Here is a 27838-nt window from a genome sequence, read left to right on the forward strand (position 1 = left end):
CTTTGGTGGGCTATTAAAAGTAAAAGTATTTTGTAAATATCTGCTAACTTAGGGAGGCATATCTATCTTCTCTTAAACGATACAATAATCGCCCAAATTTTCACATTTCATTTTAAAGTCGCTGTATGGGTGACAAATGGGTACATATTTTGGAATGTCAATGTATGGGTGACAAATGGGTACATATTTTGGAATGTCAATGTATGGGTGACAAATGGGTACATATTTTGGAATGTCAATGTATGGGTGACAAATGGTTACATATTTTGGAATGTCAAATCATAATGATGTTATTATATGTACAATAACAAACATTTCACATATTTTGTTACGTTATACAATTTGTTGAGTTACAAACATTTACAATTGCCTTTCCAAGTTTAAAAACATAGTAAATTATTTTATCAATCAAAACTCCCAAATAAATACCTAATTCTCATCCACATTATGGAAGTCAAATTACCAACCTAATCTATTCATGTAAGTAAAATAGAGCTAATGGCATAGAACAACTGTGTTCATCCACATGTCAACCTATCCTTGTTGTTACCCATGCAATATGCACCATCATTTTTAATGTTGCTGTGTGCAGTTTCTTAGTTCATGGATGACTGTTATTTTCTTTGAATATTTACCCACTTGACTAACTAACCGTGTTGTTACCTTTACCAAATACACCATCATTTGGCTGTTGTAATGGGCATGGTCTTGTTGCAAGGCAAACATGGGACCATTTTGAAAATGTTTATTGACATGCTTATGTCAGCCCTTTTTTTCATCTTTGCAATACTCATCATCATTTGACTTTTGCCATTGGTGTGGTCTTGATGCTGTGTATGTTTACATACATGTTTTTGAATATTTATTCATTTGCCTACGCATTCTTGTTTTTATCTTTGCAATATACATCATAGTATGACTGTGCTATGGTTGCAGTGGTCTTGTTGCTAGGTAGATTTGTATATTTTGTCTTGAGTAACATTCTAACTAGAGACTGTAAGCAACATTCTTACCACATACCAAAATAATATTGTCAGTGTATTTTGTTACTTTAAGTATGTCATGCACAGGTAGGCAGACAGACAGACGGATAAGACGCTTTATCAGGTCTCATGCCCATAGCATGAATGAACCTGTTTTAATTCACCTAGCTATGCTAAAAACTGTGTTTCCAAGCAAGTTCAAACTGAGTTTAATGTTGGTGTCATTGATAAATAGGTGTGAAGTACTCGATAAAAGATTTAAAATAAAACAATAATCTTTCATTCTAAGTTGAGCCTGGAAGTACCTTTTTATGCCAAGAATCATGTTTTTCGACCCAAATCACATACTTGTAGCGATCATTTTCATTTCAACAATTTCTCACCTACATACCCTTGGTAATGTCCCCACCAAATACCAAAAAGCAATCTGTCTGGTGGTTTTTGTCTTCAAGTGGTTCACACACACACACACACACACACACACACACACGTGCGCACATACATACATACATACATACATACATACATGCATGCATACATGCATACATACGTACACTTCACCATACCTAAAGCACTACTGAACCTCATTTCAGTTGTGCCAAAAAATTCTAGGATTCATTAACATTGTTTAATTTTGTAAGGCACACACAATTTTCAATGATCATAACTTTCCATAACTTAAAAATCTCAGCTTCTGAAACAAATAGTACAGTTTCATCATGTACATATTGACATTAAACATGAATTACTTGAATGTACTTATCCTTTAAAGCTTAAAAATCTCAGCTTCTGAAACAAATAGTACAGTTTCATCATGTACATATTGACATTAAACATGAATTACTTGAATGTACTTATCCTTTAAAGCGTAAACCATCAACAAGCCTTCATACAGACATAGTCCCCCAACTCATGTGTTATATGGCAAAGTTATTGTGTAAATTTGAATGGTGGCTCTAGATACAAAACATTATAATTTATTGACCAATTTGTTATCTGACCCAGAATATTGAGGTCAATGGTCAAGGTATATAAAGAAAGCTTACTTTGTTTCTATTGCTATAGATATTTAAATGGAGTCTTTGTGTATTCAACTACTTTAGTCAATGTAGAAAGAAAAACTTAGGTCATTTCACCTTGAAAATATCTGGCAAGGTCAAAGGTCAAGAAGGTCTTATTAGCTTCCCATTGACAACATAAGGGCAGACACTTGAATGGTGTCCACATGTCTCCAACCTTTGGAGATAACATGCAAAATGTGCTTTTCTATCACAAATATGGCCACAATTTACTATGTAGGTCAAGATCATGAAATCACATCACATACTGGTATACATATGTCTCACATAGTAAAAAGACATGATTGTAATACCCATCATCAAATGTTTGAATAAAAAAGACTACGAAGATAAACCAAACTGATCAATTTTACTTTTAAGACCAAGGTCAAAGGTCTTAAAAGAATGCATTGATAACATACATGGGTATAGGCACTTGAATGGAGTTGCTACATATTGCACCTCCAAAGTCATTGTGAAACTTTACTATTATGGTTGCCATTCTGCCATACATGAATCAGTCAAAAAGCAAAGTTATGGGCATATGTCTCACAAAGTACATTACCGTTTGGTTGACATCAGTTGATGCATGCCAGAGATATGGTGAACACAAACACAGCTGGACTGAACTCAGCATATAATCACCCTCTGGGCAGTACCCATTGAAGCTAATTACCAAAGTTTTATATTTAAATGAATCATATTGATTGCTATAGGCTATAATGTGTGAGTGCCAAGTTTGTAATACTTGTAGAATTGACCAAGTCTTTCTGTCAAGTGTCATGTCACTCTATGTGGTACATGTCATCATTCTATGTGGTACATGTCACTCTACATGTATGTGGTGTACAGTCTTGTCACATTTTCAATGATATACTACATTTTCAAATGGTCATTTTTAACACATAATGCTCTCAATATCTTTTATTGCTGTAGACCATATCTTAAAAACCTGGGCTGGGGTGTTAGACTGGCTTATCTTGCGAAATTGTAAGTATTGCTTCAGTCTGCTACTCCTTCAAGTTCTGATGCATGACTTGAGGTTGCAGTATACAGTGTCAACTATTTATTTTTAGAGGACCTTAATCTTTCTCCTTCAAAGTACTGTATTTTTCTGGTGACCAAAACCTTGAGACACAAAATCTACAAAAATGACTAAAACCTTGTGACACAAAATCTACAAAAATTACCAGATACACCCACCACCCTTAATTTCTCAGGTATTTCCACATGACAGCATGGAATGGTGGGCATTACACTAGCCAAAGATTCAACAATGGTGCTTTTTGTACTCATAAACTAGTGACCAGAAATATCTACTGTTTAGAAGAATCCTTTACGGGTTCCATCCCCTCACCTCACAATAAAGATGAACATTCCCTGATCTGACCTAAATGTACTTATCAGTCTTTGCAAGAATCACAAATATAAACAAAATGATCCTTACCATTATAGCACATGCTATAATGGTGCTTTTCATTGATTAACATTCAATTTCACTCTTCACTAACTCAGCATTATAGTCCAACAGTCAAGCTATAGAGCCCTGTCCAGCAGTCAAGCCATGGAGCCTTGCCCAATGGCCCAGACACAGAGTTCAGCCCAATGGCCCAGCAAATATTAGAGCTTTGCCCAATGATCCAACCATAGAGTCCTGCCCAATGGCTCAGCCCAATGGCCCAGCCCAATGGTCCAACCATAGAGCCCTGCCCAATGGTCCAGCCATGGATCCCTGCCCAATGGTCCAACCATAGGGCCCTGCCCAATGGCTCAGTCCAATGGTCCAACCATAGAGCCCTGCCCAATGGCTCAGCCCGGGGTTTAGGATATGCCAAATTTAACAGATGTGTGATGGAAAGTCTTGCAGCAAGCATATTTTTAGTTGAGCTTACTTATGCTGGAAAGTCTCACAGCTAGCAGACTATTATCCGAGCCTTAATATACATATAAACAATCAATGCACTAAATATACTATATTACAATCTTGTATACTATCTTCTTTCATAATATTTGTGAGCAAAAGTTTAGACTAAAAGATATATTCAGACAGACAGACAGACAGACAACATATATTGACTCATAAACACTGAAATTTACACATGTTCAACTCATAATAGCATGCAATTTACAGATCTCCTCAGATGTGCTAAAATTACAGAAAATACAAAATGTACTAATATTTACAAAATATAACCTGTACAAATTAAAAGTCTTCCTTCACATAATATTTATAAATTATTAAAGTACTGAAAACTAATGTAAGCGTTTAATTACAACAACTACAGCAACTGAATGTAGTCAAGCTAGATTGGTATTGCTATGTCTTTGAGTTCATATCTTGTTTGTTGGTTGATTGGTTAACAACTCCACTACCAGCAGTGCCAACATTCACTTTTTTCTTCATGTTTTTGATACCATCACCTTGACTTTGAGATCTGTAGCATCACTAACTGTACTCTTTGTTGGTACTTTATCTGTACTTTTGTTACCTTTTTTAGAGATTTTACCTGTAGAGACAAATGATTTGTAATTATTACAAATCTACATGATATTGTGTTCTTACTAAGTATATAAAATATTATATAGTACGTTATTGTATCATGTATGATGTTTACAAGCATGTACAATGGTAAATATATACATACATACGTACATACGTACGTACGTACGTACATGCGTGCATGTGTGCATGCATTCATGTATGCATACATACATACATACATGTGTATGCAAGCATGCACACACGCAAGTACACACACACACACACACACATACACACATACATGTACATTACTATGCGTATTTATAGGTCAGATGCTAGTAATCGCTAACACCCTACCTTTTTTTTCATTGTTATCCGTTTCATCAGATCTGCTAGTCTCCTGGACATCTTCAGATGTACTCTTTAAAGCCAATGAACCTGAAATGTCAGATATTTTGCATTTTACGTTGGATATTTGTTACCTGTAATATAAGATCTTTTATACTTTAGTGTTGGACAATGGCAATAAAGGATTTATATAACCTATGCAAACTAATTTTAATCAATGCTGAAGGCAATATGTAAACCAACAAATGTTAAGAATACTTTCTTTGGGGTCAATGAACCTATTTAGGAAGGGATTTGAAAATATTTTATATAATTTAGCAAAACACTGCCTACCGAATCAGGACATTATGTTGCATTCTGTGTACCTGAATTGACAGTCAATAAAATCATATTTACTTGACAGCCAATAGAATCATCTTAGTATTTACTTGACAGCCAATAGAATCATCTAAGTATTTACTTGACAGCCAATAGAATTATCTCAGTATTTACTTGACAGCCAATAGAATCATCTTAGTATTTACTTGACAGCCAATAGAATTATCTCAGTATTTACTTGACAGCCAATAGAATCATCTTAGTATTTACTTGACAGCCAATAGAATCATCTTAGTATTTACTTGACAGCCAATAGAATCATCTTAGTATTTACTTGACAGCCAATAGAATCATCTTAGTATTTACTTGACAGCCAATAGAATTATCTCAGTATTTACTTGACAGCCAATAGAATCATCTTAGTATTTACTTGACAGCCAATAGAATCATCTTAGTATTTACTTGACAGCCAATAGAATCATCTTAGTATTTACTTGACAGCCAATAGAATTATCTCAGTATTTACTTGACAGCCAATAGATTCATCTTAGTATTTACTTGACAGCCAATAGATTCATCTTAGTATTTACTTGACAGCCAATAGATTCATCTTAGTATTTACTTGACAGCCAATAGATTCATCTTAGTATTTACTTGACAGCCAATAGATTCATCTTAGTATTTACTTGACAGCCAATAGATTCATCTTAGTATTTACTTGACAGCCAATAGAATCATCTTAGTATTTACTTGACAGCCAATAGAATCATCTTAGTATTTACTTGACAGCCAATAGAATTATCTTAGTATTTACTTGACAGCCAATAGAATCATCTTAGTATTTACTTGACAGCCAATAGAATTATCTTAGTATTTACTTGACAGCCAATAGAATTATCTTAGTTAGTATTTACTTGACAGCCAATAGAATTATCTTAGTATTTACTTGACAGCCAATAGATTCATCTTAGTATTTACTTGACAGCCAATAGAATTATCTTAGTATTTACTTGACAGCCAATAGAATCATCTTAGTATTTACTTGACAGCCAATAGAATTATCTTAGTATTTACTTGACAGCCAATAGAATCATCTTAGTATTTACTTGACAGCCAATAGATTCATCTTAGTATTTACTTGACAGCCAATAGAATTATCTTTAAGTTAGTATTTACTTGACAGCCTATAGAATCATCTTAGTATTTACTTGACAGCCAATAGAATTATCTTAGTATTTACTTGACAGCCAATAGATTCATCTTAGTATTTACTTGACAGCCAATAGAATTATCTTAGTATTTACTTGACAGCCAATAGATTCATCTTAGTATTTACTTGACAGCCAATAGAATCATCTTAGTATTTACTTGACAGCCAATAGATTCATCTTAGTATTTACTTGACAGCCAATAGAATTATCTTAGTATTTACTTGACAGCCAATAGAATCATCTTAGTATTTACTTGACAGCCAATAGAATTATCTTAGTATTTACTTGACAGCCAATAGAATTATCTTAGTGTGTTTACCCATTTCACTACCAGTTATAGACTATAACCATCCACAAACAGCTACATCTGGTGTGGGGTGGTATGGGGTGAAGTGGGGTGATTGGTTGAGGAATTTCTTACCTATTTCACTTCCAGTTATAATGGATGACGCTTTGTCAGATGAATTGAGTATAGCTTCTTCTTTCTCTATTGCTTTGATGTAATTGGAATATCTCCACTGTATATGTTGTTCCTCTGGTTCTTCTTGTAAAAACTCAGCCAATGGTGTACCAACTCGGATCACACTACCAGTTTGACTACGAATCTCAGAATCAGTGTCATCATCTAATCCTTTCTCTCTCTTTAATCGTCTAGCTTCCTCCTACAAACATCAACACATTTTACCATGTACATGAAGTTATCACGATTTCTTTAATCATCTAGCTTCCTCCTACAAACATCAACATATTTTACCATGTACATGAAGTTATCACGATTTCTTTAATCATCTAGCTTCCTCCTATAAACATCAACACATTTTACCATGTACATGAAGTTATCACGATTTCTTTAATCATCTAGCTTCCTCCTACAAACATCAACACATTTTACCATGTACATGAAGTTATCATGATTTCTTTAATCATCTAGCTTCCTCCTATAAACATCAACACATTTTACCATGTACATGAAGTTATCACGATTTCTTTAATCGTCTAGCTTCCTCCTATAAACATCAACACATTTTACCATGTACATGAAGTTATCACGATTTCTTTAATCATCTAGCTTCCTCCTATAAACATCAACACATTTTACCATGTACATGAAGTTATCACGATTTCTTTAATCGTCTAGCTTCCTCCTACAAACATCAACACATTTTACCATGTACATGAAGTTATCACGATTTCTTTAATCATCTAGCTTCCTCCTATAAACATCAACACATTTTACCATGTACATGAAGTTATCACGATTTCTTTAATCATCTAGCTTCCTCCTATAAACATCAACACATTTTACCATGTACATGAAGTTATCACGATTTCTTTAATCATCTAGCTTCCTCCTATAAACATCAACACATTTTACCATGTACATGAAGTTATCACGATTTCTTTAATCATCTAGCTTCCTCCTATAAACATCAACACATTTTACCATGTACATGAAGTTATCACAATTTGTTCACCTTGTTATGTTTATTTTGCCTTAAATATACACCAACACATAGGTTTATAGATAGACACAAACTAAATCTTTTGTTCTTCAATGTGGTAGATTACACAAGTGTGTGATAACAGTTCCTCAGTTGTGTGATTCTAATCAACCTGTGATCAACATGGTGTAAACATTGGAAGTCCCAAAATAACACTGCAAGCTTCTTCATGGCACGCTAAATAAACCTAGCTCTATCATTAGCTCATCTGTGTTGCATCAATAGTCTTAATTTGTGTCTATCTTAGAAAACAGAAGGCTCAACTACCAGGGTAAACTCAGTCAATATCCCTTTAAATGACAAGATAAAAGAATGATATAAATGAAATGTGCTTCCTTGTGGATAAATTATGTGTTTCGCTTTCCAAAACACAAATTATCATTATAGCACTCACTTTCTAAAAGATACTTTCTGGTTATTTGCGCCATGAAGGATGCAATGCTCAGAATCTACCCATAAGTGTTTAGATTTTAGAAGGTTTGCACAGTTCAGTGTTTATCAACTGTAAGATTATCAAATGTTGATCTATATGTACATTTGATGTATAAAAACATTTGATGTACATGTCTACATTTGATGTACACCTGTCAATATTTGATGTACATACGTCTACATTTGATGTACACCTGTCAATATTTGATGTACATAAGTCAATATTTGATGTACATACGTCAACATTTGATCTACATGTCTGTCAACATTTGATGTACATACGTCAACATTTGATGTACATACGTCAATATTTGATGTACATACGTCAATATTTGATGTACATGTCTGTCAACATTTGATGTACATCTGTCAATATTTGATGTACATGTCAATATTTGATGTACATACGTCAACATTTGATGTACATGTCTGTCAACATTTGATGTACATCTGTCAATATTTGATGTACATGTCAATATTTGATGTACATCTGTCAATATTTGATGTACATACGTCAACATTTGATGTACATACGTCAACATTTGATGTACATACGTCAACATTTGATGTACATGTCAACATTTGATGTACATACGTCAACATTTGATGTACATCTGTCAATATTTGATGTACATATGTCAACATTTGATGTACATCTGTCAATATTTGATGTACATACGTCAACATTTGATGTACATACGTCAACATTTGATGTACATGTCTGTCAACATTTAATGTACATACGTCAACATTTGATGTACATACGTCAATATTTGATGTACATGTCTGTCAACATTTGATGTACATCATATTTCATGAAACCACACAAAATGGTGGTTTTATGAAATAAACAAATTCACTGTATTCGTGCATGGAAATCTTTCTTTGATGGTATGGATGTGATTTTGACAAACTTTAAGGAACTGTCTCCTAACTTTTCACATTTATTTGAAATGATAAATTATACTTGAGTTTAGCTGTGAATGATTAATATTTTATTGTTTATGATTAAGAATGAATTATAATCATGATAACTGAATACCTTTGCCTCTCTTTCCTCTAGCGCCCTCTGTCTTTGTCTCTCTTTGGCCCTGTGTTTTCGTCTTTTTCTTTCCAGTTCTTCTAACATTTTAGTTTCATCCATACTATTCCTATAGTTACAAAAGTCTGCCCAGTGTGCAAACAATACCCTGAATACTGTCAACTGTGTAAAAAAAATACACACAGTATGAGTTTTTATGTACTTTTAATTCACTGTGTATCAAACATGGCATGGCCTACTAACTCACTGCTATCAAAGATGTCTCACATACAGTATCAAACATTGCATGACCTACTAACTCATTGCTATCAAAGATGTCTCACATACCGGTACAGTATCAAACATTGAATGACCTACTAACTCATTGCTATCAAAGATGTCTCACATACAGTATCAAACATTGCATGACCTACTAACTCATTGCTATCAAAGATGTCTCACATACCGGTACAGTATCAAACATTGCATGACCTACTAACTCATTGCTATCAAAGATGTCTCACATACCGGTACAGTATCAAACATTGAATGACCTACTAACTCATTGCTATCAAAGATGTCTCACATACAGTATCTAACATTGCATGACCTACTAACTCATTGCTATCAAAGATGTCTCACATACAGTATCTAACATTGCATGACCTACTAACTCACTGCTATCAAAGATGTCTCACATACAGTATCAAAGATTGCATGACCTACTAACTCACTGTTATCAAAGATGTCTCACATACAGTATCAAACATTGCATGACCTACTAACTCATTGCTATCAAAGATGTCTCACATACAGTATCAAACATTGCATGACCTACTAACTCATTGCTATCAAAGATGTCTCACATACAGTATCAAAGATTGCATGACCTACTAACTCATTGCTATCAAAGATGTCTCACATACAGTATCAAACATTGCATGACCTACTAACTCATTGCTATCAAAGATGTCTCACATACAGTATCAAACATTGCATGGCCTACGAACTCACTGCTATCAAAGATGTCTCACATACAGTATCAAACATTGCATGACCTACTAACTCATTGCTATCAAAGATGTCTCACATACAGTATCAAAGATTGCATGACCTACTAACTCACTGCTATCAAAGATGTCTCACATACAGTATCAAACATTGCATGACCTACTAACTCATTGCTATCAAAGATGTCTCACATACAGTATCAAACATTGCATGACCTACTAACTCATTGCTATCAAAGATGTCTCACATACAGTATCAAAGATTGCATGACCTACTAACTCATTGCTATCAAAGATGTCTCACATACAGTATCAAACATTGCATGACCTACTAACTCATTGCTATCAAAGATGTCTCACATACAGTATCAAACATTGCATGACCTACTAACTCATTGCTATCAAAGATGTCTCACATACAGTATCTAACATTGCATGACCTACTAACTCATTGCTTTCAAAGATGTCTCACATACAGTATCAAACATTGCATGACCTACTAACTCATTGCTATCAAAGATGTCTCACATACAGTATCAAACATTGCATGACCTACTAACTCACTGCTATCAAAGACGTCTCACATACAGTATCAAACATTGCATGACCTACTAACTCATTGCTATCAAAGATGTCTCACATACATACAGTATCAAACATTGCATGACCTACTAACTCATTGCTATCAAAGATGTCTCACATACAGTATCAAACATTGCATGACCTACTAACTCATTGCTATCAAAGATGTCTCACATACAGTATCAAACATTGCATGACCTACTAACTCATTGCTATCAAAGATGTCTCACATACAGTATCAAACATTGCATGACCTACTAACTCATTGCTATCAAAGATGTCTCACATACATACAGTATCAAACATTGCATGACCTACTAACTCATTGTTATCAAAGATGTCTCACATACAGTATCAAACATTGCATGACCTACTAACTCACTGTTACGTTATCAAAGATGCTTGGTTTACCATTCATAACAGTCCTACATACATAGATTCAATAGCCTAATTTCCTTACCTGTGGCTCTCTAAAGACATATGGACCCATTTCTCTAGGACGTTTTTCAAATATTTTCTCAGCTTGTTCTTGAGGAATGTCAATCTGTAGATTTGGTGGTATTTGTGAATCCAGGAAACAGTGAATAATAGCCTGTATCTTTTGTTGTATGATTGAGTCTTCAGTGTGGGCGTGATATAATTCCTGTGAAATTCAACATTGATTTCAGTTACTGTTACTACTCAGTGTCACTTGAAAATATTTTGAGAAAAAGTTAGTAAGTGTTTATTGTACCTTATATCGCTGTACTTCCAACCAGAAAGTTAGTAAGTGTGTATTGTACCTTATATCGCTGTACTTCCAACCAGAAAGTTAGTAAGTGTGTATTGTACCTTATATCGCTGTACTTCCAACCAGAAAGTTAGTAAGTGTGTATTGTACCTTATATCGCTGTACTTCCAACCAGAAAGTTAGTAAGTGTGTATTGTACCTTATATCGCTGTACTTCCAACCAGAAAGTTAGTAAGTGTGTATTGTACCTTATATCGCTGTACTTCCAACCAGAAAGTTAGTAAGTGTGTATTGTACCTTATATCGCTGTACTTCCAACCAGAAAGTTAGTAAGTGTGTATTGTACCTTATATCGCTGTACTTCCAACCAGAACAACACATCATTTTCTAGATTCTCTCCTCTAACAGACACAAATTTTCTAAAATGTGCACATGTAACAGGGTTCATCAGTGCTTTCCTGAAGGCAATGATGTCTCTGGAAGAGGATATCCACCGACTTTCCAACATCTGAAAGTAAACCATGAAACATGCCTTTAAAATTACTATTGAATATTTGTAGCAGGTTGCTAGTATTTTTAATAGAATCTCATGTCAACAAATTAATTGTATTGTTGGCAAAAGATATTTTTATCTGACATTTGTACTAGGTTTGGTTGATATTCGAGATATAGGTGGACATAAAGAGATTGATGTATGGAAGGGACCACTGAATACAGGTGGATATAAAGAGACTGGTGTATGGAAGGGACCACTGAATACAGGTGGACATAAAGAGATTGATGTATGGAAGGGACCACTGAATACAGGTGGACATAAAGAGACTGATATATGGAAGGGACCACTGAATACAGGTGGACATAAAGAGATTGATGTATGGAAGGGACCACAGAATACAGGTGGACATAAAGAGACTGATGTATGGAAGGGACCACTGAATACAGGTGGACATAAAGAGATTGATGTATGGAAGGGACCCCTGAATACAGGTGGACATAAAGAGATTGATGTATGGAAGGGATCACAGAATACAGGTGGACATAAAGAGACTGATGTATGGAAGGGACCACCTGACTTTGCTTGTCATAGATACTTAACAAATATGCAGACATAGCCACATTATAAGCAAGTTGTTGAAGACATCTATACAATTGATGAATTGATGAATGATATTGTTTATGCCTCTCTAAAATACATTACAATGAATTGCATTCTACAATTCACTAGACTGAGTGTACATATTACATCTATGGTAATCATCTGTTATCATTCTATCAATCAATCAAATAATCAATCAATCAATCAATCAATCAAATTTCTATAGTGTGGATCTCTAGAGCAATGTTGCGTTCACTAATTTTATACATTAACAGTAAACGTTTGTAATCAATCCTGAAACAAATGGTAACAAATACAGACTGATAAGAACTGAAGAAATGTGTTCAAAAACTTCTTGATACAAGTGATAATCCTTGTCGCTTTATTTTGAGCATACTGCAATACAGGAGAGTTTATGGTGGTGTCAGGATAAGTCCAAATAATAATAATGCATTACTGTAGTCAAATCTGTCAGGATCAGTCCATATAATAATAATGCATTACTGTAGTCAAATCTGTCAGGATCAGTCCATATAATAATAATGCATTACTGTAGTCAAATCTGTCAGGATCAGTCCATATAATAATAATGCATTTACTGTTACTACAGTAGTCAAATCTTGGCTGATAGGATTGCATGGATTAGTGTATTGCCTTACAGATCCAATGTGAAAAAGATGTGTCCTGACTCACAGTCATAGTGTGTTTGTCAGTAGCGAATTAACTGATATATGCATATATACTGTCACATAAATACAGAACTAAAATGACCTTACCTTCCAGACTTGTGCTGCTTTCTTGCGTTTGTTTAACATGACATCATCAACAACATCATCCATTTTAACCTGTGGATGTTGTCTTTCTTGGAAATCTTCTGTACACAGAAACATTGGAAGCCAACGTCTTTCCAGTCGTTCCTTGACATACTTTTGAACTTCTATAAGGACTGGAGTAGGTGGTCTGTCTTGTAAGATTTTACCCCACCCACCTCCTGCTTGCATCACCTATATACAATTAAATCATTACTTATCATAAATACTAAAAGTTGAGACTAATTTGCAAACTGCTCCATAGATAAAAAAACACATTTGTATTCAAGCTAGGGAGTCAAGGGTTATCTGAGGGACAGAGATAGCAATAGAATTTGATCCCCTAGCATATATATTAATATGACCTGAAGTGCAATGAATTAATAGTATAACACCTATTGAATATATAGAAGGTAAAAGAAGGTAAATGCAGTAAATGAAAGTTAAAAATAATGATTTTAAAAAATTGATTATTCATTAAATACTGCTTTAATTGGGATTTAAAGGCATATCTTGTTCCTATTTCTTTTCAGTTGGTTGGGTATAGGGTTCCTGGACCAGTGTTTTGCAGTTGTGTACTTTAGTAAGATTAACTTTAGTAATGGGTAGAATAACAGCAGAGAAGACTTACCTTATTTTGGCCCTCTTTTCCAGCAGGGCTGTTAGGTCCAAAGAAGTATTTCTTATTCAAATATTTTTGTTTGATTTCTTTGGCTTTTTCATCCCTTCTTTCATTATCAGAATGAGGAATTCTACGGAAAGCTTCAATGTCCAGCCAACACATCAAATCCATACTAGCATAATTATCATCTGAAAAATAGTCAATATTTATACATTTTTTAAAGAAAATCTAACAATTTTCTGATGACTTTGTAGGCTGGATAGTGACCCAGTGACTGATATTATTCTAATGACTTTGTAGGCTGGATAGTGACCCAGTGGCTGATATTATTGTAATGACTTTGTAGGCTGGATAGTGACCCAGTGACTGATATTATTCTAATGACTTTGTAGGCTGGATAGTGACCCAGTGGCTGATATTATTTTAATGACTTTGTAGGCTGGATAGTGACCCAGTGACTGATATTATTCTAATGACTTTGTAGGCTGGATAGTGACCCAGTGACTGATATTATTTTAATGACTTTGTAGGCTGGATAGTGACCCAGTGGCTGATATTATTCTAATGACTTTGTAGGCTGGATAGTGACCCAGTGACTGATATTATTCTAATGACTTTGTAGGCTGGATAGTGACCCAGTGGCTGATATTATTTTAATGACTTTGTAGGCTGGATAGTGACCCAGTGGCTGATATTATTCTAATGACTTTGTAGGCTGGATAGTGACCCAGTGACTGATATTATTCTAATGACTTTGTAGGCTGGATAGTGACCCAGTGACTGATATTATTTTAATGACTTTGTAGGCTGGATAGTGACCCAGTGGCTGATATTATTGTAATGACTTTGTAGGCTGGATAGTGACCCAGTGGCTGATATTATTCTAATGACTTTGTAGGCTGGATAGTGACCCAGTGACTGATATTATTTTAATGACTTTGTAGGCTGGATAGTGACCCAGTGACTGATATTATTCTAATGACTTTGTAGGCTGGATAGTGACCCAGTGACTGATATTATTCTAATGACTTTGTAGGCTGGATAGTGACCCAGTGACTGATATTATTGTAATGACTTTGTAGGCTGGATAGTGACCCAGTGGCTGATATTATTCTAATGACTTTGTAGGCTGGATAGTGACCCAGTGACTGATATTATTTTAATGACTTTGTAGGCTGGATAGTGACCCAGTGGCTGATATTATTTTAATGACTTTGTAGGCTGGATAGTGACCCAGTGAATGATATTATTCTAATGACTTTGTAGGCTGGATAGTGACCCAGTGACTGATATTATTCTAATGACTTTGTAGGCTGGATAGTGACCCAGTGACTGATATTATTTTAATGACTTTGTAGGCTGGATAGTGACCCAGTGGCTGATATTATTCTAATGACTTTGTAGGCTGGATAGTGACCCAGTGGCTGATATTATTCTAACTACTTGAATTGATGTCAGTCTAAAGTTAAAAAGTCACAAATAACATCAATTTCACCAACTCTGCATTATGCAAATTCTCAGAAAATAAGAGAAACAAGTCTTCATAAAAGACACATCCCCATCATATAACAAATATAGCAAATATGACCAGCAGTCAGTAAGAAATGTCATGATAGTACCCCTATGATGCACGAGTGTGAGTGTGGTGTACTTGGAGTATTTGCATGAATGCTTGCAGTGTTTTCTGCAGCAGTTATACTTTCATGAACATAGTGAGTGAAAGTGCAACAGAAAATACTGCAAGCACAAGTAACTTGTAAGTATGACTTTTGGTAGTAAGAGAGTTTATTGCCATTAGATCGTCTGGGATAAAAACAACAAGTTTCTGACACCTTTAGAGTCAGTGTTAATAGTTGACCAATGAAAAGGAAATATTCTGGTCACAGCTGATTCTATTCAACAACATCAATGATGGTTTTATTAACTTACTGAGAAACTGTCTGAAATGTTCTAACTCCAATCTATTGTGTATCAAAGTTTGGAAAGTAAATTCCTTAAATTCCTCAGGTACTCGTTCTTCCAAAGACTGGTAGTAAGATTCCCTTTTAGTTTCTTCATCAACAAATTCTGGGGTAGCAACTCTCTGAAAATTAAATGTAAAGAAAGTAAATTAAAATAAAAAACCCTAAATTGTCTTTAAATCATGACAACATTATTTTAAGTATTACTTTGAGTGTGAGGACTATTCAGCTTGTAAAAAAAGATTAAATGAGAAATACTCTATAGACATAACTTTGTGAGAGATTTCTTGTTGATACCAAATCAAATAATAATATTTCTATTCATACTAAGACTGGTAATATAGGTCTACTTACATCTGTGGTAATTTTCTTTTCAGGATCTATAAACCTACCTCCATGATTAGTCTCCACACAGTGTATAAACCTACCTCCGTGATTAGTCACCCACACAGTGTATAAACCTACCTCCATAATTAGTCACCCACACAGTGTATAAACCTACCTCCGTGATTAGTCACCCACACAGTGTATAAACCTACCTCCATGATTAGTCACCCACACAGTGTATAAACCTACCTCCGTGATTAGTCCCCCACACAGTGTATAAACCTACCTCCATGATTAGTCACCCACACAGTGTATAAACCTACCTCCATGATTAGTCACCCCATTACTGGGACAAGCCATTAAAGAAGCAAGTCCACTTGTTATCAAAGAGTACCAATATTTACACATGTGATGATGTGCTCTTACATAACACAAGTAAACAGTGTAGTTCACAGCGTAAGATCATTTCTAAGGAGTGGGTCAATTGAGGCAAACCTTATCTCCGTCTTATATCAGTTGTTATCAATTTATTAGGCTATTATAAGTAACACTACAAACAGCTTTAGAGATGCAAACAACTTTTATGACACCCGTTTTCGTCAGGCAAGCCCGCGGGTTTGTTGCACTTGGACCGTTAATGGCTTGTGAATGTCATGCACACAGTGTATAAACCTACCTCCATGATTAGTCTCCACACAGTGTATAAACCTACCTCCATGATTAGTCCCCCACACAGTGTATAAACCTACCTCCATGATTAGTCACCCACACAGTGTATAAACCTACCTCCGTGATTAGTCCCCCACACAGAGTATAAACCTACCTCCATGATTAGTCCCCCACACAGAGTATAAACCTACCTCCATGATTAGTCAACCACACAGTGTATAAACCTACCTCCATGATTAGTCACCCACACAGTGTATAAACCTACCTCCATGATTAGTCCCCCACACAGAGTATAAACCTACCTCCATGATTAGTCCCCCACACAGAGTATAAACCTACCTCCATGATTAGTCCCCACACAGTATAAACCTACCTTCGTGATAAGTCCCCCACACAGTGTAAACCTACCTCCGTTATAAGTTCCACACAGTATAAACCTACCTTCGTGATAAGTCCCCCACACAGTGTAAACCTACCTTCGTGATTAGTCCCCCACACAGTGTATAAACCTACCTCTTTGATAAATCCTACAGTGTATAAACCTACCTCTTTGATAAGTCCTCTTCTCTGTAAAGATTTCAAGTGTTTAGATTTGCTAGTCTCCAACTGACGTTTTTCTTCAATTAATTCAACCTGAAAATACAGGGAATGTTAGTAAGTATACAGAGTGTCAGTATCTTTCAAATGTTACGTGGCTAAGGTAGTGTTGACTATTTGAACCTAGCTCAGGTAGTGTTGACTATTTGAACCAAACTCAGGTAGTGTTGACTATTTGAACCAAACTCAGGTAGTGTTGACTATTTGAACCCAGCTAAGGTAGTGTTGACTATTTGAACCCAGCTAAGGTAGTGTTGACTATTTGAACCCAGCTAAGGTAGTGTTGACTATTTGAACCCAGCTAAGGTAGTGTTGACTATTTGAACCCAGCTAAGGTAGTGTTGACTATTTAACCCAGCTAAGGTAGTGTTGACTATTTGAACCCAACTCAGGTAGTGTTGACTATTTGAACCCAGCTAAGGTAGTGTTGACTATTTGAACCCAACTCAGGTAGTGTTGACTATTTGAACCCAGCTAAGGTAGTGTTGACTATTTGAACCCAACTCAGGTAGTGTTGACTATTTGAACCCAGCTAAGGTAGTGTTGACTATTTGAACCCAGCTAAGGTAGTGTTGACTATTTGAACCCAGCTAAGGTAGTGTTGACTATTTGAACCCAGCTAAGGTAGTGTTGACTATTTGAACCCAACTCAGGTAGTGTTGACTATTTGAACCCAGCTAAGGTAGTGTTGACTATTTGAACCCAACTCAGGTAGTGTTGACTATTTGAACCCAGCTAAGGTAGTGTTGACTATTTGAACCCAACTCAGGTAGTGTTGACTATTTGAACCCAGCTAAGGTAGTGTTGACTATTTGAACCCAACTCAGGTAGTGTTGACTATTTGAACCAAGCTAAGGTAGTGTTGACTATTTGAACCCAGCTAAGGTAGTGTTGACTATTTGAACCCAGCTAAGGTAGTGTTGACTATTTGAACCAAGCTAAGGTAGTGTTGACTATTTGAACCCAGCTAAGGTAGTGTTGACTATTTGAACCCAGCTAAGGTAGTGTTGACTATTTGAACCCAGCTAAGGTAGTGTTGACTATTTGAACCCAGCTAAGGTAGTGTTGACTATTTGAACCCAGCTAAGGTAGTGTTGACTATTTGAACCCAGCTAAGGTAGTGTTGACTATTTGAACCCAGCTAAGGTAGTGTTGACTATTTGAACCCAGCTCAGGTAGTGTTGACTATTTGAACCCAGCTAAGGTAGTGTTGACTATTTGAACCCAGCTAAGGTAGTGTTGACTATTTGAACCAAGCTAAGGTAGTGTTGACTATTTGAACCCAACTCAGGTAGTGTTGACTATTTGAACCCAGCTAAGGTAGTGTTGACTATTTGAACCCAACTCAGGTAGTGTTGACTATTTGAACCCAGCTAAAGTAGTGTTGACTATTTGAACCCAACTCAGGTAGTGTTGACTATTTGAACCAAGCTAAAGTAGTGTTGACTATTTGAACCCAACTCAGGTAGTGTTGACTATTTGAACCCAGCTAAGGTAGTGTTGACTATTTGAACCCAACTCAGGTAGTGTTGACTATTTGAACCCAGCTAAGGTAGTGTTGACTATTTGAACCTGGCTCAGGTAGTGTTGACTATTTGAACCCAGCTAAGGTAGTGTTGACTATTTGAACCCAGCTAAGGTAGTGTTGACTATTTGAACCAAACTCAGGTAGTGTTGACTATTTGAACCCAGCTAAGGTAGTGTTGACTATTTGAACCCAACTCAGGTAGTGTTGACTATTTGAACCCAGCTAAGGTAGTGTTGACTATTTGAACCCAGCTAAGGTAGTGTTGACTATTTGAACCCAACTCAGGTAGTGTTGACTATTTGAACCCAGCTAAGGTAGTGTTGACTATTTGAACCCAGCTAAGGTAGTGTTGACTATTTGAACCCAGCTAAAGTAGTGTTGACTATTTGAACCCAGCTAAGGTAGTGTTGACTATTTGAACCAAACTCAGGTAGTGTTGACTATTTGAACCAAGCTAAAGTAGTGTTGACTATTTGAACCCAGCTAAGGTAGTGTTGACTATTTGAACCCAGCTCAGGTAGTGTTGACTATTTGAACCCAGCTAAGGTAGTGTTGACTATTTGAACCCAGCTAAGGTAATGTTGACTATTTGAACCCAGCTAAAGTAGTGTTGACTATTTGAACCAAGCTCAGGTAGTGTTGACTATTTTAACCCAACTCAGGTAGTGTTGACTATTTGAACCCAGCTAAGGTAGTGTTGACTATTTGAACCCAGCTCAGGTAGTGTTGACTATTTGAACCTAGCTAAGGTAGTGTTGACTATTTGAACCCAGCTAAGGTAGTGTTGACTATTTGAACCCAGCTAAGGTAGTGTTGACTATTTGAACCCAGCTCAGGTAGTGTTGACTATTTGAACCTAGCTAAGGTAGTGTTGACTATTTGAACCCAGCTAAGGTAGTGTTGACTATTTGAACCCAGCTAAGGTAGTGTTGACTATTTGAACCCAGCTAAGGTAGTGTTGACTATTTGAACCCAACTCAGGTAGTGTTGACTATTTGAACCCAGCTAAGGTAGTGTTGACAATTTGAACCCAGCTAAGGTAGTGTTGACTATTTGAACCCAGCTAAGGTAGTGTTGACTATTTGAACCCAGCTAAGGTAGTGTTGACTATTTGAACCCAGCTAAGGTAGTGTTGACTATTTGAACCTGGCTAAGGTAGTGTTGACTATTTGAACCCAACTCAGGTAGTGTTGACTATTTGAACCCAGCTAAGGTAGTGTTGACTATTTGAACCCAGCTAAGGTAGTGTTGACTATTTGAACCTGGCTAAGGTAGTGTTGACTATTTGAACCCAACTCAGGTAGTGTTGACTATTTGAACCCAGCTAAGGTAGTGTTGACTATTTGAACCCAGCTAAGGTAGTGTTGACTATTTGAACCTGGCTAAGGTAGTGTTGACTATTTGAACCCAACTCAGGTAGTGTTGACTATTTGAACCCAACTCAGGTAGTGTTGACTATTTGAACCCAGCTAAGGTAGTGTTGACAATTTGAACCCAGCTAAGGTAGTGTTGACTATTTGAACCCAGCTAAGGTAGTGTTGACTATTTGAACCCAGCTAAGGTAGTGTTGACTATTTGAACCCAACTCAGGTAGTGTTGACTATTTGAACCCAGCTAAGGTAGTGTTGACTATTTGAACCCAACTCAGGTAGTGTTGACTATTTGAACCCAGCTAAGGTAGTGTTGACTATTTGAACCCAGCTAAGGTAGTGTTGACTATTTGAACCCAGCTAAAGTAGTGTTGACTATTTGAACCAAGCTCAGGTAGTGTTGACTATTTTAACCCAACTCAGGTAGTGTTGACTATTTGAACCCAGCTAAGGTAGTGTTGACTATTTGAACCCAGCTCAGGTAGTGTTGACTATTTGAACCTAGCTAAGGTAGTGTTGACTATTTGAACCCAGCTAAGGTAGTGTTGACTATTTGAACCCAGCTAAGGTAGTGTTGACTATTTGAACCCAGCTCAGGTAGTGTTGACTATTTGAACCTAGCTAAGGTAGTGTTGACTATTTGAACCCAGCTAAGGTAGTGTTGACTATTTGAACCCAGCTAAGGTAGTGTTGACTATTTGAACCCAGCTAAGGTAGTGTTGACTATTTGAACCCAACTCAGGTAGTGTTGACTATTTGAACCCAGCTAAGGTAGTGTTGACTATTTGAACCTAGCTCAGGTAGTGTTGACTATTTGAACACAGCTAAGGTAGTGTTGACTATTTGAACCCAACTCAGGTAGTGTTGACTATTTGAACCCAGCTAAGGTAGTGTTGACTATTTGAACCAAGCTAAGGTAGTGTTGACTATTTGAACCCAGCTAAGGTAGTGTTGACTATTTGAACCCAGCTAAGGTAGTGTTGACTATTTGAACCCAGCTAAAGTAGTGTTGACTATTTGAACCCAGCTCAGGTAGTGTTGACTATTTGAACCCAACTCAGGTAGTGTTGACTATTTGAACCCAGCTAAGGTAGTGTTGACAATTTGAACCCAGCTAAGGTAGTGTTGACTATTTGAACCCAGCTAAGGTAGTGTTGACTATTTGAACCCAGCTAAGGTAGTGTTGACTATTTGAACCCAGCTAAGGTAGTGTTGACTATTTGAACCTGGCTAAGGTAGTGTTGACTATTTGAACCCAACTCAGGTAGTGTTGACTATTTGAACCCAGCTAAGGTAGTGTTGACTATTTGAACCCAGCTAAGGTAGTGTTGACTATTTGAACCCAGCTAAGGTAGTGTTGACTATTTGAACCCAGCTAAGGTAGTGTTGACTATTTGAACCCAACTCAGGTAGTGTTGACTATTTGAACCCAGCTAAGGTAGTGTTGACTATTTGAACCCAACTCAGGTAGTGTTGACTATTTGAACCCAGCTAAGGTAGTGTTGACTATTTGAACCCAGCTAAGGTAGTGTTGACTATTTGAACCCAGCTAAGGTAGTGTTGACTATTTGAACCCAACTCAGGTAGTGTTGACTATTTGAACCCAGCTAAGGTAGTGTTGACTATTTGAACCCAACTCAGGTAGTGTTGACTATTTGAACCCAACTCAGGTAGTGTTGACTATTTGAACCCAGCTAAGGTAGTGTTGACTATTTGAACCCAACTCAGGTAGTGTTGACTATTTGAACCCAACTCAGGTAGTGTTGACTAAGTTCAAGGTGCAAGCCTCATGTTCTACTAAGTTTAACTCCGGGGTTACAAACTATACACCTGACGAGCAATTTGTTGACTCTGTGAGTAGAAAGTTTCACTAAGTTTATTAATAACATAACAGCTCACCTTTCGGTAAAGTGCTTTGTCAGTACCAACCATTAGAGACCAAGGAACTACTAAAGCTTGTAAGACCAGCTCTTCAGCAGAGTCAAACAATTCTTCAAATGGTGGGTCAATTTCACGATATACTTGACTTTTAGTTTCTGGATCAGCATTGATTGAATATTTACATCCTTCTACGATGTATTTGGAATGTACAGCCTGCAATAAAAACAACAATGTATTTGGAATGTATAGCCTGGAATCAACAAACTTGTTATGCCAGTGTGTTTATTTATTTATTGCATCCCTTTTGTATCATGGGCTCACTAAGCATATTAGGAGCAGTGCTAACAGAAAATTAAAATACATACACTACTAAAAAATGGGAGGAGATATGATTAGTATAATCACATACAGAAACAAACAAAACAACAAACAAACAAACAAAAGGGAGGTAAGAAGAGTGAGAAAGAAAAATGTATCTTAGTACTAAGTCATACAATTAATGAAGACAGTTACAACATAAAATTGCCCTGTACTGTACTGTAAGCCATGGAGACATAAACGACATAATTATATGAATAACACTCACCTTGGCTTTCTTTTCTAACTCATAGGCATTGAATATTTCAGCATAGAATCTAGTATGGTAACCTTGTAGTTCATGCCAGCAATTTAAAGAGTTTATCCATACCTAGAAATGAGGAATATTTAAAATTCTTACTACATGAACACACAATTTAGTGAAAGTGGATAAAATGTACAATTGCAAAACAAATTGAGTACTATCTTCTGAAAATTTTTCAATCTTCAATTAGTGGACCCAGGGTATTCAATTGGTGGACCCAGGGTATTCAATTGGTGGATCCAGGGTATTCAATTGGTGAACCCAGGGTATTCAATTGGTGGATCCAGGGTATTCAATTGGTGGACCCAGGGTATTCAATTGGTGGACCCAGGGTATTCAATTGGTGGATCCAGGGTATTCAATTGGTGGATCCAGGGTATTCAATTGGTGGATCCAGGGTATTCAATTGGTGGCTCCAGGGTATTCAATCAGTGGATCCAGGGTATTCAATTGGTGGATCCTGGGTATTCAATCGGTGGATCCAGGGTATTCAATTGGTGGATCCAGGGTATTCAATTGGTGGATCCTGGGTATTCAATCGGTGGATCCAGGGTATTCAATTGGTGGATCCAGGGTATTCAATTGGTGGACCCAGGGTATTCAATTGGTGGATCCAGGGTATTCAATTGGTGGACCCAGGGTATTCAATTGGTGGATCCAGGGTATTCAATTGGTGGACCCTGGGTATTCAATTGGTGGACCCAGGGTATTCAATTGGTGGACCCAGGGTATTCAATTGGTGAACCCAGGGTATTCAATTGGTGGACCCAGGGTATTCAATTGGTGGACCCAGGGTATTCAATTGGTGGATCCATGGTATTCAATTGGTGGACCCAGGGTATTCAATTGGTGGACCCAGGGTATTCAATTGGTGGACCCAGGGTATTCAATTGGTGGATCCAGGGTATTGAATTGGTGGATCCAGGGTATTGAATTGGTGGATCCAGGGTATTCAATTGGTGGATCCAGGGTATTCAATTGGTGGATCCAGGGTATTCAATTGGTGGACCCAGGGTATTCAATTGGTGGACCCAGGGTATTCAATTGGTGGATCCAGGGTATTCAATTGGTGGATCCAGGGTATTCAATTGGTGGATCCAGGGTATTCAATTGGTGGATCCAGGGTATTCAATTGGTGGACCCAGGGTATTCAATTGGTGGATCCAGGGTATTCAATTGGTGGATCCAGGGTATTCAATTGGTGGACCCAGGGTATTCAATTGGTGGACCCTGGGTATTCAATTGGTGGACCCAGGGTATTCAATTGGTGGATCCAGGGTATTCAATTGGTGGATCCAGGGTATTCAATTGGTGGACCCAGGGTATTCAATTGGTGGATCCAGGGTATTCAATTGGTGGACCCAGGGTATTCAATTGGTGGACCCAGGGTATTCAATTGGTGGATCCAGGGTATTCAATTGGTGGACCCTGGGTATTCAATTGGTGGACCCAGGGTATTCAATTGGTGGAACCTGGGTATTCAATTGGTGGATCCAGGGTATTCAATTGGTGGACCCAGGGTATTCTAGGAAACAAAACAAAATTAGAAGCTACTAATCTAATTAAAAATGCTGCCCAAGATAAATGCTAAGGCAATTCATTAAAGGAATTAAAACTCTAAATTTTAACTGTTTATCAGGACACCTCACACCACACAAACTAGACACCTCACACCACACAAACTAGACACCTCACACCACACAAACTAGACACCTCACACCACACAAACTAGACACCTCACACCACACAAACTAGACACTAAAAGTAACATTCCTATCAACTGGACACTAAAAGTAACATTCCTATCAACTGGACACTAAAGGTAACATTCCTATCAACTGGACACTAAAGGTAACATTCCTATGAACTGGACACTACAGGTAACATTCCTATCAACTGGACACTAAAGGTAACATTCCTATGAACTGGACACTAAAAGTAACATTCCTATCAACTGGACACTACAGGTAACATTCCTATCAACTGGACACTAAAAGTAACATTCCTATCAACTGGACACTAAAAGTAACATTCCTATCAACTGGACACTAAAAGTAACATTCCTATCAACTGGACACTAAAGGTAACATTCCTATGAACTGGACACTAAAAGTAACATTCCTATCAACTGGACACTAAAAGTAACATTCCTATCAACTAGACACTAAAAGTAACATTCCTATCAACTGGACACTAAAGGTAACATTCCTATCAACTGGACACTAAAAATAACATTCCTATCAACTAGACACTAAAAGTAACATTCCTATCAACTGGACACTAAAAGTAACATTCCTATCAACTGGACACTAAAAATAACATTCCTATCAACTAGACACTAAAAGTAACATTCCTATCAACTGGACACTAAAAGTAACATTCCTATCAACTGGACACTAAAAATAACATTCCTATCAACTAGACACTAAAAGTAACATTCCTATCAACTGGACACTAAAAGTAACATTCCTATCAACTGGACACTAAAAGTAACATTCCTATCAACTGGACACTAAAAGTAACATTCCTATCAACTGGACACTAAAAGTAACATTCCTATCAACTGGACACTAAAAATAACATTCCTATCAACTGGACACTAAAGGTAACATTCCTATCAACTGGACACTAAAAGTAACATTCCTATCAACTGGACACTACAGGTAACATTCCTATCAACTGGACACTAAAGGTAACATTCCTATCAACTGGACACTAAAAGTAACATTCCTATCAACTAGACACTACAGGTAACATTCCTATCAACTGGACACTAAAAGTAACATTCCTATCAACTAGACACTACAGGTAACATTCCTATCAACTGGACACTAAAAGTAACATTCCTATCAACTAGACACTACAGGTAACATTCCTATCAACTGGACACTAAAAGTAACATTCCTATCAACTAGACACTACAGGTAACATTCCTATCAACTGGACACTAAAAGTAACATTCCTATCAACTGGACACTACAGGTAACATTCCTATCAACTGGACACTAAAGGTAACATTCCTATCAACTGGACACTAAAGGTAACATTCCTATCAACTGGACACTAAAAGTAACATTCCTATCAACTGGACACTAAAAGTAACATTCCTATCAACTGGACACTAAAAGTAACATTCCTATCAACTGGACACTAAAAGTAACATTCCTATCAACTGGACACTAAAAGTAACATTCCTATCAACTGGACACTACAGGTAACATTCCTATCAACTGGACACTAAAGGTAACATTCCTATCAACTAGACACTAAAAGTAACATTCCTATCAACTGGACACTAAAGGTAACATTCCTATCAACTGGACACTAAAAATAACATTCCTATCAACTAGACACTAAAAGTAACATTCCTATCAACTGGACACTAAAAGTAACATTCCTATCAACTGGACACTAAAAATAACATTCCTATCAACTAGACACTAAAAGTAACATTCCTATCAACTGGACACTAAAAGTAACATTCCTATCAACTAGACACTACAGGTAACATTCCTATCAACTGGACACTAAAAGTAACATTCCTATCAACTAGACACTACAGGTAACATTCCTATCAACTGGACACTAAAAGTAACATTCCTATCAACTAGACACTACAGGTAACATTCCTATCAACTGGACACTAAAAGTAACATTCCTATCAACTGGACACTACAGGTAACATTCCTATCAACTGGACACTAAAGGTAACATTCCTATCAACTGGACACTAAAGGTAACATTCCTATCAACTGGACACTAAAAGTAACATTCCTATCAACTGGACACTAAAAGTAACATTCCTATCAACTGGACACTAAAAGTAACATTCCTATCAACTGGACACTAAAAGTAACATTCCTATCAACTGGACACTAAAAGTAACATTCCTATCAACTGGACACTACAGGTAACATTCCTATCAACTGGACACTAAAGGTAACATTCCTATCAACTGGACACTAAAAGTAACATTCCTATCAACTGGACACTAAAGGTAACATTCCTATCAACTGGACACTAAAAATAACATTCCTATCAACTAGACACTAAAAGTAACATTCCTATCAACTGGATGTGATGTATAGCAGTACATGTACTTGTAGGCACATATCAAAATCATTCTGTATCTAATTATGAGTACATTTAGATTATTAAAGTGTACATGCAAAGGGTGATACTTGTTTTCGTCATTATGTTTATTTTGCCACAAAAATAAAGGACATTGGGTTTTGTGACAGTATAGAATAGCTCTGATATGAGAAATTGCGTGAAAAATGAACCACTCTAGGCTCAGCCACAGAGCACCTCTGGAAGTACTTTTCATTTGCATATGCATAGGATAGATTTTGGAACATCATGACGTCACTTGAGGAACACAATCGTCTTCGTCAGTTTATCTTTACATGCAAAGCCGTTAGGGCCGAGCAAGAAGGTCAACTTCACAACCGGTTTTCGCCAGAACACTACGTTGAATATTTGTCAGATGCCTCAAGCGTACAGCAATACACTCCAGCATTAACATCTGATGGTGTGATTTAGCCAAATTCATTCGAACCGACCGCTAGCAGTAACGATAGTTCCTCTGGCAATCCACACAGTGACATGAGGTGGTTTCATCTTGTTTCAAAGCACGGCCTGTGTTCACTGAAGCCGGCCGTACTGTGGTATATTGTGTA

The 27838-nt window shown here is 36.8% G+C and overlaps 1 protein-coding gene across 1 annotated transcript in view; it reads right to left on the minus strand.

The window, feature by feature from the left end:
• Positions 1-1546: 1546 nt before the first annotated feature.
• LOC144445553 (regulator of G-protein signaling 22-like) overlaps positions 1547-27838 on the minus strand; it is a 78178-nt gene continuing 51886 nt past the window's right edge. Inside the window, exons 11-22 of the mRNA XM_078135153.1 lie at positions 23124-23225; positions 22556-22750; positions 17708-17794; positions 16134-16287; positions 14214-14392; positions 13550-13777; positions 12024-12185; positions 11408-11590; positions 9377-9538; positions 6822-7062; positions 4881-4961; positions 1547-4548 (exon numbers count right to left, since the gene is read on the minus strand). Of these exons, the coding sequence (XP_077991279.1) occupies positions 4442-4548; positions 4881-4961; positions 6822-7062; positions 9377-9538; positions 11408-11590; positions 12024-12185; positions 13550-13777; positions 14214-14392; positions 16134-16287; positions 17708-17794; positions 22556-22750; positions 23124-23225 (1881 nt within the window). The 3' untranslated portion in view covers positions 1547-4441. The remainder of the gene's footprint in view (positions 4549-4880; positions 4962-6821; positions 7063-9376; positions 9539-11407; positions 11591-12023; positions 12186-13549; positions 13778-14213; positions 14393-16133; positions 16288-17707; positions 17795-22555; positions 22751-23123; positions 23226-27838) is intronic.

Source organism: Glandiceps talaboti, chromosome 14 (genome assembly GCF_964340395.1).
Source record: "Glandiceps talaboti chromosome 14, keGlaTala1.1, whole genome shotgun sequence".
NCBI classification, from domain to species: Eukaryota; Metazoa; Hemichordata; class Enteropneusta; family Spengelidae; genus Glandiceps; species Glandiceps talaboti.